Here is a 15,628-nt window from a genome sequence, read left to right on the forward strand (position 1 = left end):
AAAATAGGCTGGGTCATGAAGGGGTTAAACATACAGACTTCTGTTAGTTTAGGATGGAGAATAACTTTGAAATTTTTATATGGCTAATTATTTGCCATTTTCACTTTTCTCCATGCTTTAAATGACAACAGACCTCATTTTAACTAAGTTTACTGCTTGTCTTGTCCCTTTTTGTGGTCAGGCATCAAGACCTAATGGATACGTCAATAATAAGTCTTCGGCTAAGTTCACACATAGCAAAACTTTTCCACAGCAGATTTTACAGCAAATCTGAATGTGCAGCCATTTTGCATCACAATCTTCATGTTACATGTGAATTTACCCATTAAATGTTGAGATCTGCAGTTTTTATGCAGGTTACTGAGCATGGTGTCGATGTAAAACTTACTGCATGCTCATTTTTTGTAAATATTGCACTGTAAATTATTGAGGCACCAATTCTGACACTCGTAAACTTCCCCTTTAAAACTTTTAGGATATACTAGCACATGGTGGATAGACTGCAAATTTTCTGTCCAGATTTTCTTGAAAAAAAGCATATTACAGTACCAGCAAAAGGGATGAGAGTTGCCTGAATATCATCCACACGTTGCATAGATTTCATTGCATTGTATGGACATACCTTTGACATAGTGGACTATAATAACAGTGTCGTACAAAATATAATTACCTGGCAGAGTAGAATATATGTCAGAGGAGAGTACGCGTGACCTGTAATTATAGTTTATCATTCACATCATGTTTTGTATACAGTGTTTTGTTCCATTAATTAAAATTGTTTCTTCTGCTCAGATGGTATTAAATGAAAAAAGCCCAGTTATGGGATATGTTTAGGACATTAGCTCCTTTTCCCTGTACCGCCTTCTGTAAGCCAGAATGGAGATCTGTTATATAAAGTTCGTCAGACTTTGATAGGTCTGAGCCAGACGCCCAGAATACAAACTACAAAAAAAGAAAAAGAAAAAATAGGGCTTGCACACTTTTAGTATTAAATTAGTGTACAAGTGCATAAATATGCTATGTCACCAATATACTAATATACATGATGCGTCAGCAGCACACTGCGATTAATGAATACATAACCTCTAATATTGCTGTAAATGTAAAAAATGTTAGAAATTTAGCGTTTTTTGATCAAAAAAGTGAAAAAGCCATCCAACCCCGTCAAGGTATACCTTTAACACCCTGAGTACTTTATGTTTTTAATGTTTACAGCAATATTGAAGTCTGTGTATTCATTAGTCGCAGTGCGCTGACACATTTTTATGCACATGTACAGTAATTTAATACTAAAGGTGTGCGGGACCTATTTTTTCTTTTTTTGTAGGATATATATCTGGGGTGTGCCCCTTCCAGGGCTCAGCACCCTTAACCATCCTTTTTCTCACATAAAGTTTTATTTGCCAGCTATCCCTGGTTTCTTTTTCACTCCCCATTCACATGAGGCTGGTTTGGCACATGGAGAGATAGGACATTTAATGGTTAGGGATCATCCATATTAAAAGGTCACCTTTACGTGGCTGGATGGCTTTTGCGGTCTTTGACTCAAAAAACGCTAATGAAGTACGTTACATTTTTAGATATTGCAGTTCATGTACCTGTAATGCTGGTGTCCATATTTTAGAAGGGTGAAATAAGCTACAATACATTGATGCATAGATAACTAACAAAAGCCAAACCAAACATCCTTAGCTTCCACTTTTTATTAAAAACATTTTTTTTCTTAAAAAACAAAAGATTGCCACATGCCTTCCAAATGTTACAACACTGTATATTTGCCTCTGTTACTAATATCCTAATTGTATGTGGCATACCATGAACTTCACTTTTAAACAAGAAGGATGACTGTACTGTAAAGTCATGCCGAAAATCATGGAGAATGATAGGATAATATTTATATATAGAAATGTAATCTAGTTTATGGTTGCTGTTTATAAGGATTAAATTTATAAACTGACTGAATGGCTTGCTGGAAGTTTCCCCCTACAACAACATAAAGTAACAAATTACCAAAGGTATTGAGGGAAGCTATGGGTCTAGATGCTATGTATGTGGCATGGATATATTTTTCATATATACAACTTACTGGATACAGCCGAGTTTCAATCCGAATAGCTCTGAAAATATGTAAAGGTAAAAAACAAGCATAAAATACAACTAAAAGAATGACAACAAGGCGGCGAGCCTTTTTCTTTTGAGCATCATTGGTATATGGTCCGTTTGCCAGGCTGCAATTAATACTAGTATAGGAAAGAGTCACTATTAATAAAGGTAATGCAAATCCCATAGAAGTGAGGGAGGTATTATACCAACGTACATTATATGTATCGAAAGACACAGCAAAGTCCATGCAAGCCACAGTATCTTGCACATTTCTCATGAGAATAACCATTGGAAGGACCTCAATTACGGCTATTACCCACACAGCGGCACAAGCTATGACTGCCCATCTTCTTTTGTGGATGGAGTGAAATTTCATTGGATGAACAATGACAAAGTATCGGAAGATACTGAAGCAGGTGAGGAAGAGAATGCTGCCATAGAGGTTGAAATGGAAAGCAACTCGAATGAGCTTGCACGTGAAGTCTCCAAGTGTCCACTTCTCCTGATTAACATAATTGTAAACCAAGAAAGGAAGACTGCTGAGGTGCAGGAGGTCCGTGATGGCCAAATTCAGTAAAATAATGATGCTGGTTCTCCAAGGTCTCATCTTTATTATATATACTGATATTGCAATAATGTTTCCTGGAAATCCAACTATAAAGATAATGCTGTACATCACGGGTAGAAAGTACATCTTTATTAATTTCTCTACGAAAGGGTCAGTACAGTTTGTAGTTGCTCGTTCAGTGATAGGCATAAAGGTGGTGTTAAAGATGTATTCAGATTCATTGTTCATTGTTGACGTTTGTTCGGTAAAGGTCATAAAGGTGGAGTTAAAAATATATTCGGATTCATTGTTCATTGTCATTCTATTGAAAAAAAGGAGAAAAATTGTATTACCAAACATCTTAATATCCCCATACAATATAATGCATTGCGATAATATACTGTACAATGTATCTTTCTTCTCCTTGGTAGTGCAGTCCTGCATCAGTAAACCTCTATATTAATTTTCATCACCAAATTGGTCATATCATTTTAACCTTAGTGCATTTATTCACATTATAGTTTAGATCGCATGACCCTAACATTTTCAATTCCTGTGTTTCCACTTGTAAAAATTAATTGGAGAACCAACTATTCTCAGAGTTGTGAAAATGTTAGCAATCAAAATATAGAGAATAAAATGAGGTATTGATGAGCAAACACATGCTAAGAGGGTGTCCTACTTGACAAAAATTTGGTAAGGATGTATTGGGATCCTGCACCTTCAGCGGTATTAAAATTGCAGATAATTGTAATTTTCATCACTGTATAAAAAGTATTTACTGCATGGTGTGATGTTGCTTAATTGCACAAAAGTAATCATGGACTGCAAGCATAGTGGTATCCATATGTACATACGACCAGCAGTATAGTTTCTAATAAGTCTGTGATGCAGTATATGAATCAAGCCTTATACGTTATCACTAGTGTTGAGCGATACCTTCCGATATCCAAAAGTATCGGTATCGGATTGGATCGGCCGATATTTAAAAAATATCGGATATCGCCGGTACCTATACCCGATACCAATGCAAGTCAATGGGACAAAAATATCGGAATTAAAATAAACCCTTTCTTTCCTTGTAGGTTAAATCTACATGAAGGAAAACAACAAAGAATAATGTAGAATGTATTGGGGGAGGTGGAGGAGACATTAAAGGCATAGTGGTTTAGGGCAATCAAATGGAATAGCGTGAATGGTGCTGCAAGGCCAAAAAAAGCTCCTCTATGTAATCCTATATAGTGTTTTTCCACAATCTAGCAGGATACGGATGGAAAGCCACAAATAGGATAAATTTGAAAAAATGTGCAATGGAACGGTATGAGGCACTGACGCACCCTGAACTAACTATAACCAGCGGTGGCTGCAGACCGGACTACAGAGTGAGCTGCACTCACACAGACACCTTCCAGACAGCCGTGAACAGCGCTGCAAGGCAAAAACAAGGTTCTAACACAGCGGTTGCTAAATTAGCCTGGGTAAAGCACAATGAAGCAAATCGCTATCTCAAAACTGGCCCTCAGTCAGAACACAGCGTCCTGTCCCTAACTGAATTCACAGCAGAGTGAAGCCAAAATGGCGGCGGCGACTTTTATAGTGCATCATGACATCATTTCAGCAGCCAATCACAGCCATGCCAGTAGTTACATGCCTACCATGCAGAACAGGATGTGCCCACACTTCTAATGATTCCTCATTGGCTGAATTCTGGCTCTTTGAATTATGGGAACTTCCGATTCTGGTATCTGATATACTGAAAGTATCGGAACTCGGTATCAGAATTCCGATACCGCAAATATCGGCCGATACCCGATTCTTGCGGTATCGGAGTGCTCAACACTACTGTAGTTATCACCATGTTTATATATATTATGCTCACATTCACTCCATAGAGATACTATCAAGCTTGGACTGGCCCACAGTGCAATAGGTGAATCCTCGTATGAGCACTTGTGCAGGAATCGGCCCTCACCACACTATATGAGCAGTATTGGGCATAATACACCTGATTCACGATGTCAAGATAAATTCAGGATCTCATCATTACTTTAACAAACTACCTAGTGTATTATTATGTATTGTTATAAAGAGGCAGAGGTACATTTTTGAATCAGAGTAATATAATATTTGCATGTAGCTGAACTATGGGTCCCCAATGTTTCTGGTGGGTTCTTAGAACCCCAGTCCTACAGTTGACACAAACATAAATAAATAATTATACTGTGAGTCCTCATACTCACATTTCCAAAGAAGGAGCATGCTAATTTCTTTTAAACAAGCATAGTGAAATTTTCAATTTATAGTAAAAAATGTCCTTTAATTCTGGGAATTCATAGAAGTAGTACATTTACTGTGTTATATAGTATGCTCTTGCTGAGGTAGTACTGCATGTATGTTTAGATATATTTTTGCTAGACAAACTATTGATACTTTTAGTAAAAATAGGTAATACCAGAAATTGTAAAACTATAGTAAGATGTCCCAAAGGCACGACCATGATAAGAAACCAAAAAGAACAAATGTATTCCTAGACTAAAGAAAATGCAATCATTTATTTGAATAAAAGCAATTCTTTGTCCCCTGGTTAAGCATTTGTGAAACGTGCTTCGGATGTTTGGTGTGTGAGCCTTCATTTACTATATGCACCTTCTGCACTATATATGATTAAATATTTGGGAATTATTTTATTTGGATCTCCAATCTGAAATACTCTATGGATATATATACATGATACTAAGTTCTCATTAACTATTTGTACAATTCTATACTTCTATAAGTACTTTGTCTGTATTTACCATTTTGTACAGTGATTGGTGCCTTTTTACTTTTGGGACACCCATCAATTTGTCCTTGTGTCTGTCTTGTTGGAGATCTATATATGGCAGTTTAATATTCAATAAAATTATTTGTTTTAAAATAAATAATTGTATCTACTTTAGTCCTGGCACACATTTGTTCTCTTTGCAAGTAAAAGTAACACAATGAATGATGAGTTATGCATCATGATAAATTGAGGTGTGTTCTGTTGGTATATTTCAGAATTCATGTTTCTTTTTTCTTCATTTGTGTTTGGGGCAATAGCTTAACTTAAAATACATTTGTACTTTCTAACCAGACCAGTATGTGAATACCTTTGATTATGACAGTGATTTAAAATGTTATGTTGATGTTTGTAACAAAAAATGACAAAAATTAGCACAATACCTGGTTCAAAACGATGTCCTTCTGGCTTGTGTCTCTTGCACATGAGGCCTGGTTATCCGGTAGACAGCTCTTCGGAAGTCATTTCAATGCTATCAAGCACATAATCACACAGAATAGAAGTAGTGTATATGCTACAAAGTCACAACACTCTCTGATCTCTATGACAGTGCAGCTTTCCTAGACTTACCACACCCATTTGCAAATATGATGTTGACATGTAAATCATGATAGCTTTAACCCCCTGCCTCCGCAGGCAAATTTCAATTTAAATCTTGTATCTTTTCCTCCACTTCTTGCAAAAGCATTAACTTCTTTATTTTCCAAAGACATAGCAGCATAACAGCTTGTTTCTTTCAGGATGAATTAGTAGGTTGCAATGACATCATCCATTTTACTATACAATGTGCTGGAGAATGGTAAAAATATTCAAAAGGAGATGAAATGGTGAGAAAAATGAAACCCTGCCATTGTCTTTTTGGGTTTTGTTTTTACAGTATTCATTGTCTGGTAAAATGACTTGGAAACATGATTTTCCAAGTCAATATAATTACAGAGATACAAAACTTGTACATATGTTTTTTTAAGTCTTAGTGATGAAAAATATAAAAGTTTTAAAAATTTTTTGTCTGTGTTGCCACTTTCTGACATCTATAGTTTTTTTCTGTAGATTGATTTGGGTAAAGGCTTGTTTTTTTGCGTGGCAAGCTGACAGATTTATTGATACCAATTTGAGGTGCATACAGCAATTTCATTGCTTTTTAGTACTTATTAGGCTGGCGTCACATTCAGCGTATAAAAATACGGTCCGTTTTTTACGGCCGTAATACGCAGAAATGTTCCCAAAATAGTGATCCATATGTCATCCGTAGGCAGGGTGGGGCAGCGTATTTTGCGCATGGCATCCTCCGTATGTAATCCGTAACGTATGGCATCCGTACTGCGATATTTTCCCGCAGGCTTGCAAAACCGACATCTAATGGATTTATGGGCTCAAATGTTCGTTAAAACATATATACAGTATATATATATATATATATATATATATATATATATATATATGTCATTGAGACACAAATATATATATATATATAAATATACTGTATATATATATATATATATATATATATATATATATATATATTGTATTTATATTTAATTCAGCGCGAGATATGTGAAAAGCCGGTAATTCAATTGCCGGCTTTTTCTTTCTCCTTCACAAACCCGACAGGATATGAGACATGGTTTACATACAGTAAACCATCTCATATCCCTTTTTTTTTGCATATTCCACACTACTAATGTTAGTAGTGTGTATGTGCAAAAGTTGGGCGCTGTAGCTTGTAAAATAAAGGGTTAAATGGCGGAAAAAATTGGCGTGGGCTCCCGTGCAATTTTCTCCACCAGAGTGGTAAAGCCAGTGACTGAGGGCAGATATTAATAGCCTAGAGAGGGTCCATGGTTATTGGCCCCCCTGGCTAAAACCATCTGCCCCCAGCCACCCCAGAAAAGGCACATCTGGAAGATGCGCCTATTCAGGCACTTGGCCACTCTCTTCCCACTACCGTGTAGCGGTGGGATATGGGGTAATGAAGGGTTAATGTCACCTTGTTATTGTAAATAACCTCTCATACTTGCTAGTGTGACGCCGGCCTTAGAGAGATGCGGTGACTGAAAAACACATTTTTGGGCGTTTTTCTTCTTTTCATGTCCTCTACCATACATGAAATGGTGAAATAAGTATTGAGCACATCACCAATCTTCTAAGGCTAGGTTCAGGTTCACATTTGCGCTTAGGAGGGGTGCAGATGGCTGCGTACTTCCTCTCTTCTTCCTCCCTGAAGCTCCACCTGCGCCCCGCCTACTTCTGCATGCGTCCTGCATACCTATCTTTAACATTGGGTACGCAGCAACATGCATTGCATGCGGATGCATCCGTATGCAGTAAATTGACGTGTGTGGCGACCGCACGAAAATGCAAAAATTTGTGTTTCCGTGCAGTCACATCACACGTCAAATCGCCGCATGTGGACGCATCCGCATACAACGCATGTCGCTGTGTACCCAATGTTGAAGATAGGTATACAGGGAAATGCAGGATGAATACAGAAGTAAGTGGAGCTTCAGGGAAGAAGAAGGGAGGAAGTACACAGCCATCTGCAGCCCTCCTAAGCGCAAATGTGAACCCGGCCTAAGTAAATATATTTCTAAAGGTGCTATTGACATGAAATTGTTTATAGCAACTAGTGATGATTAAATAGTGAAATATTTGGAATCGGGAAAATCGGTTCGAATAATTTCTAATATCCATGTACCGAATAACGAATCCAATGCAAGTCAATGGGAAAGCCTAATATTTTTCTGCTGGACCCAACAAACAGGTCTCGGGGCCTGAGAAAAAAGCTGAAATGGATGGGAAAGTGCTAAAACAATGACCATGTTCCATTCCAATATGTGCAAGGCTGCGGCCTGAATAGGTCTGTGGAGCATATTAACCCAGTCTCTTAGATCCGCTTAAAATGTCCAGGAACTGGCCAATACCTCATCACCATTTTTTTTAACCTCCTCACACTGCAGTCCTTTCATTTCTGCATTCTGTTTTTTGCTCCCCTTTTTCCATCAATATGGCCATGTGAGGACATTTTTTTGCTGGACGAGTTGCACTTTTGAACTACACCATTGGTTTTACCATATCGTGTACTTGAAAACAGGAAAATAAGTCCAAGTTCGGTGAAATTGCAAAAAAGTGCAATTCCACAACTGTTTTTATTTTTTATTTACCATGTTCAACAAATGCTAAAACTGACCTGCCATTATGATTCTCCAGGTCAGTACTAGTTCGTAGATACCAAACATGTATAAGGTTGTTTTTTATTTAACCCCTTCATGACCCACTGTGTTTTCGTTTTTTTGTTTTTATTTTTCACTCCCCTCCTTCCCAGAGCCATAACTTTTTTATTTTTCCGTCAATATGGCCATGTGAGGGCCTATTTTTTGCAGGACAAGTGTTCAAAAGTGCAATCCCACACTGGTTTTTTGTTTGGATTTTTTGCTAGGTTCAGTAAATGCTAAAACTGACCTGACATTTTGATTCTCCAGGTCATTATGAGTTCATAGACACCAAACATGTAAAGGTTCTTTTTTATCTAAGTGGTGAAAAAAAATTCCAAACTTAAAAAAAATTGCGCAATTTTCCGATACCTGTAGCGTCTCCAATTTTCGTGATCTCGGATCGGTTGTGGCTTATTTTTTGCATGCCAAGCTGATGTTTTTAATGATACCATTTTGGTGCAGATACGTTCTTTTGATCGCCTATTATTGCATTTTATTCTGGCGTTTCAAATTTTTTTCTCACTATGCCGTTTAGCTATCAGGTTAATCCTTTTTTTATTGATAGATTGGGCGTTTCTGAATGCGGTGATACCAAATAAGTGTATATTTGATTTTTTTAATTGTTTTATTTTGAATGGGGCGAAAGGGGGTGATTTAAACTTTTATATATTTTTAATTTTTTCAAACTTTTTTTTTATAATTTTGCCATGGTTCAATAGCCTCCATGGGAGGCTAGAAGCTGGCATAGCCTGATCGGCTCTGCTACATAGGAGCGAAGCTCAGATCGCTCTTATGTAGTAGAATTGCTGCATTGCTATGAGCGCCAACCACAGGGTGGTGCTCACAGCAATTCAGCATCAACAACCATACAGGTCTTCAATAGACCTCTGGTTGTCATGCTGATGCATCGCTGACCCCCGATCATGTGATGGGGTCAGCGATGAATGCAATTCCGGCCCGATGGCTGGAAGCGCTAGTTAAATGCCGCTGTCAGCGTTTGACAGCGGCATTTAACTAGTAGTGATGAGCGAGTGTACTCGTTGGTCGAGTTTTCCCGAGCACTCTCGGGTGACCTCCGAGTATTTATGACTGCTCGGAGATTTAGTTTTCATCACGGCAGCTGAATTATTTACAGCTACTAGCCTGCTTGATTACATGTGGGGATTCCTTAGCAACCAGGCAACCTGTTATGACCTGGTGGTTAAGAGGCCACACTGATATGACCTGGTGGCTAAAACGCAACATGTGACGAGCTCTGAGAAGGTGGTATCTCTACTGACCGCAGTCCCTAATCCTAACAACAACACTAGTAATAGCCGTGGGATGTTCCTAACTCTCCCTAGACACCTCTTCACAGCCTAAGAACTAACTACCCCTAAAGAAGGAAATAGAAAGCTATCTTGCCTCAGAGAAAACCCCAAAAGGAAAGATAGCCCCCCACAAATATTGGCTGTGAGTGAAGAGGGAAATGACGTACACAGAAATGAAATCAGATATCAGCAAAGGAGGCCAATACTAAACTTGATAGACAGAGAGAAAAGGATACTGTGCGGTCAGTATTAAAAACTACAAAATCCACGCAGAGTTTACAAAAATAAACTCCACACCGACTCACGGTGTGGAGGGGCAAATCTGCTTTCCCAGAGCTTCCAGCTAGCCTGAATATGACATAGTGACAAGCTGGACAAAAAGAGAAATATTTGCAGAGCAATAGAATCCAAGCAAATGGACAAACAAGGACTAGCAAAAACTTATCTTTTGCTGACAAGGACAGGCCATATGAGAAATCCAAGGAGAGAACCAAATCCAAGCCAAGGACATTGACAGCTGGCATGAACTAAAGCCCAGAGCAGGTTTAAATAACAAACCCAGGCAAGGCGATTAGTGAAGGCAGCTGCCACAGCTACCCAAAGAAGCAGCAGTTCCACTCGAAACCACCAGAGGGAGCCCAAGGGCAGAACTCACAAAAATACCATTAGCAACCACAGGAGGGAGCTCCAGAACGGAATTCACAACAGCAACCCCCACATGTACTTATGCTGGCTAGTAGCTGTAAATCATTCAGCTGCCGCAATGAAAACTAAATCTCCGAGCAGTCATAAATACTTGGAGGTCACCCGAGCATGCTCGGGAAAACCCAAGCAACGAGTACACTCGCTCATCACTATTAACTAGTTAATAGCGGAGGGTGAATCGCTATTCCACACTCCGCTATTGCGGGCACATGTCAACTTTTCAAAACAGCTGACCTGTCCCGGCTCACCGTCAGAGCCCACATCAAAGCAGTGGATCTGACCTCGGACGTACTCTCCCGTCCGAGGACAGAAAGGGGTTAAATGGTGAAAAAAATTCCAAATTTTGTTAACACCTTTCTGACATCGGATGTAATATTCCGTCCATGTGACTTGGGCCTATTTGACCATGAACGGAATATTATGTCATCGCGACCGCCCGCTCACACTGATTCTGACAGCTGACACGAGGCACTAGGCGCCAGGAGTGGTCACAAACCACTTCTGACATTTTAACCCCCGAAATGATGTGATCAAACACGATCACAGCATTCCGGAAGCTGGCAGGAGGCTGACATCCTCTCTGCCTTTTGATCGGAGACCCCGCGGTGTGATTCCTACATTCGGGTCACCAGAGTTAGGAAACTTGCTGATCATGCCATGCACAGTGTATGATCAGCAAGTCTCTCTGTCAGTGCAGAGCTGACAGTTTCTATAGCATGGGGATGCTGCTAGATCTCCATACTATAAAAGCGATCAGCCTGCAAAAAATGATTGTCCCATAGTGGAACAAAGCAAAGAAGTTAGAAAAAAGTGAAAAAAAAAATGTTTTTTTAAATAATTGTAAAAATATTTAAAAAAAATTCAAAAATAATAATGAAAAAATAAATATATATTCTATTGCTAAATAAATATTTGAATGAAAAAAAATGTAAACAATAAGGCTAAGTGCCCATGTTGCAGAATGTATGTAGAATTTTCCTGATCAAATCCGGACTCCCTTGGCAGGAAATCCGCTTGTGTTTTTTTGCGTTTATTGCATTTTTATCCCGTACTTGTCGCGTTTTTTTGCGTTTTTTCGTGTTTTTTTCATGTTTTTTTCCAATGATATAAACACAATTCTATAGCGGCAAAACTTTCCGCAAAATTAATGAACATGCTCAGTTTTTTTCCCCAATGCTTTTCCGCTGCGGAAAAAAACGCAGCTTGGGCACAAAAATTGGGGAATGCATTAAAATAATGGGATGCTTTATGTAAGCATTTTTAAAGCATTTCTGCAGCACAAAACCTCTGCAAAAACGCTTAAAAAATGCTAAAAATCCGCAACGTGGGCACATAGCCTAAAAAGTACACAAATTCACTATTGCCTCATCCGCAACGACCTGACCTATAAAATTGTCCCACTAATTAACCCCTTTAGCGAACATTAATCTAGCAGGGATCTCACCGTATCTCTCCGCAGTTCAGCCAAGCTGGGAATGGAGCCTCAGTGACCGGAGGTAACCTCTATGACGTCACCGCCGGTCACTGACACTGCGCTCACAGACTCCCAGGCTGCGTATGCTAACAGAGGTATTATGTTGAATTTCCTTTATAAAGGGATGTGTGGGTAAGAATTTCAGTATATATATAGTTTCATTACTCCGGCCGGAGTCACACTTGCGAGTTCAAGCGAGTCTCTCGCATCAATACCCGGCACTGCCGCCGGCACTCGAGACTGGAGTTTGCAGTGGCATGTATTTCTATGCAGCTGAATGCTCCGGTCTGAACCACCGGCAGCAGTGCCGGGAATTGATGCGAGAGACTCGAGCGAGTTTCTCGCATTGAACTCGCAAGTGTGACCCGGCCTAAGGCTGAAACCTGAAGAATTGTGTGGAACATATTAATGCATTTATGGTCCAAAATGTCCAAGTGCAGCACAAAAGACAACATGACAACATCAGGCTATCAGATACACGTTTGAAGAGACCGTGAGAAGGGCAACACAATAAAAAAATTATATTAACAGAATATATAGAGATTGAGAGAAGAAATTTGAGCATTGCACAATGTACAAAGTTTTCAAAAAATTACCCAAGCGGTCTATATCTTACACTCTGAAAGAGACCGTGATGGGGACCTCACAATAAATGTTGCAGATATTATAGTTGCTAAAGATAGGGAGTAGTGATGAGCGAGTTTGTTCAGAAAAACATGGCCAAACATAAATTCAGCACAAATATGGCACATTCGGATTCGAGATCGGAAGCACAAGCAAAATTGTAAAAATCTTAAAAAAATTGGTAATATTCAGTTTAAATTGCGGGAAAATATTTGCGTTGTCACTAAAGTATTTTCAGCAATGTGGCTATGATAATGGTGGTGTATAATGAGCATGGGACACATGTTTGATGAGGGGAGGGGGTTTGCAGCACTCAGAGGCGTGGTGTGCTTATAAAGAGTAATCTTTTTTCTAACTTTATGTGTGCACATTGCGCCTAGCCAAACTGGGCGCAGGAAACATTCACAAAGTCCTGACACAATGTCTTGTGTCATTGGCTGCTGAAACCACACGACCTTCTCCACATAAAGAGTGGACATCTTGTTTTAGAACAACTTTGACAGTGTAACAGTGCAGAGATGATGCTCCTGATGCTGGCACTATTAGCAGCTACATTTTAGGTAGTTAGCTAGGCGGTGGTCTCTTACTCAGGTAGTTTAGCTAGGTAGTGTTCTGTGTGACTATGAAATTGACCCTCCAGCAATATTTTTTTTGTCATTACTGAGGTCCACAGACAAACACAGCAGGTGAGATGTAATACAAGTGTGTTGTGTTGTGCGCTGCTTCTATTGTGCTCCATGCATGAGAATACCATTCTAAATTTTAGTTTTTCACTAGCTAAATGTGAAACAGCATGCCATATCACACTTTGTCATTTAGTGCAGTGGTGACATTGTTCTGTGATTTGAGATTTTGTGCATGAAGAAATATTTTTGGGGAGCAGTTGCTACTGTGATTCACCATGCCATATCTGATCTTGTTATTTAGTGGCAGTGAAATTCCACAGTGTACATAGTTCATTCACATTAAAAAAATGTTTTTTTTATGTTGCAAAACGTGATACAGCCCTCCTTATCCCAGTTTGTCATTTTGTGGCAGTGATACGAAGGTATCTGCAGACCTCACGCACATTAAAAAATAACTTTTTTTTCATTGGTAAATGTGATACAGCCCGCCGTATCCCATGTTGTAATTTTTTGGTGTTGAAATTAGGCTGTTGCTTAACGTGATACAAACCCACCCTATCACACATCTCACTTTGAAATTGTTTGTAGAATCTAGTCTATCTTATAGAGGCCTCATTCACAGGTCCCCAAAAATTCTTCTGTTACTAACGTCTTACAGTAGAGGACATCTCATTTTCAAATTGTAGCATCTAGTCTATGTAATAAAGGGCTCATCCACAGGCCCCCCCAAAATTCTTCTATTACTAAAGTCATACAGTGGGGAAATCTCACATTCAAATTGTTGTAGCATCTAGTCTATGTTATAGAGAGCTCATCCACAGGCCAAAAAAAATTCCTCTGTTGCTAATCTCATACAATAAGGGACTTCTCACATTCAAATTGTAGCATCTAGTCTATGTTATAGAGGGGTCATCCACAGAACCCCCCCAAAATTCTTCTGTTACTAACGTCAAACAGTAGGGGACATCTCACTTTCAAATTGTTTTAGCATTTAGTCTATGTTATACAGGGCTCATCCACAGGCCAAAACAATTATTGTGTTGCTAATGCCATACAGTAAGGCACATCTCACTTTCAAATTGTTTGTAGCATCTTTTCTCTGTTATATAGGTGTCATCCACAGGCCCCTCAAAAATTCTTGCTACTGACATCATACCATAGGGGACATCTCACTTTCAAATTGTTTGTAGCATCTAGTCTATGCTATAGAGGGGTCATCCACAGGCTCCAAAAAAATTCTTCTGTTACTGACGTCAAACAGTAGGGGACATCTCATTTTGAAATTGTTTGTAGAATCTTTTCTATGTTATAGAGGGCTCATCCACAGGTCCCCAAAAATTATTTTGCTACTAAAGTCATACCGTAGGGATCATCTCACTTTCAAATTATTTGTAGCATCTAGTCTATGTTATAGAGAACTCATGCACAGGAAAAAAAAAATTCTTCTGTAACTGAATCTAACAGTAGGGGACAACTCACTTTCAAATTGTTTGTAGTATCTAGTTTATGTTACAGACGTCTCATCCACATGCCCCCCAAAATTCTTCCATTACTAACATCATACAGTAGGACATCTTACTTTCAAATTGTTTGTAGCATCTACTCTATGTTATACAGGAACAAAAATCCAATAGTGGACTTGCCACCTCCAAATATACTACATATACCAAAACCACACCCAAATGGTAAAAAGGTGAAGAAAAAGAGGCATAAGCAATTAAATTAAAACATGATATTTTTATTAGACAAGAACAAACTATAAAAACACAAGACAAGGAAATTCAAGGAAATACTGATGGAACATATATCCAAAGAAAAAGAAGGAAACAGCTATATGGCACTATATAACCTTTTAAGAGATACAATTATATTTGTGGGAACCAGCCCTATCAAAATATAAAAAAATAAATATCTAGGTATAAAAGTGGCACGTGCATATTAGAAGGTTTATAGCTGAAAAACCGTATCACTATAATGTGAATGGCACCTTAATGACTAGCCTACAGCTTAATATATATCAAGTTACAAGCTGTACAATGTCTTAGTGCTACCGTAATGCTGTATTCAAAAACAATATCATTAGTATATTTTTATACAGTTATGACAGTAATCCAAACTATCATAACGTAAAATGCTAATATACCAGCACTATATAAACTAAACTGAAAGTGCCCAGTGCAAAGATAATACACAGATATAATCATAA

At 38.6% G+C, this 15,628-nt stretch overlaps 1 protein-coding gene across 1 annotated transcript; it reads right to left on the minus strand.

Annotated features, from left to right (window-relative positions):
* Window positions 1–1,698: 1,698 nt before the first annotated feature.
* Window positions 1,699–5,991, minus strand: OXGR1 (oxoglutarate receptor 1). The gene is made up of 2 exons (XM_077299707.1): window positions 5,855–5,991; window positions 1,699–2,972 (listed from the first exon to the last, which is right to left on the minus strand). Exon 2 carries the CDS (start codon window positions 2,969–2,971, stop codon window positions 1,919–1,921), a length of 1,053 nt encoding a protein of 350 aa, XP_077155822.1. The 5' UTR covers window position 2,972; window positions 5,855–5,991; the 3' UTR covers window positions 1,699–1,918.
* Window positions 5,992–15,628: the final 9,637 nt, after the last annotated feature.

Source organism: Ranitomeya variabilis, chromosome 3 (assembly GCF_051348905.1).
Source record: "Ranitomeya variabilis isolate aRanVar5 chromosome 3, aRanVar5.hap1, whole genome shotgun sequence".
Lineage (NCBI taxonomy): Eukaryota > Metazoa > Chordata > Amphibia > Anura > Dendrobatidae > Ranitomeya > Ranitomeya variabilis.

What these genes read in the sequence shown, in the direction of transcription:
- OXGR1 (XM_077299707.1), bottom strand. Translation starts at nt 2,971, where the DNA reads ATGACAATGAACAATGAATCCGAATATATTTTTAACTCCACCTTTATG.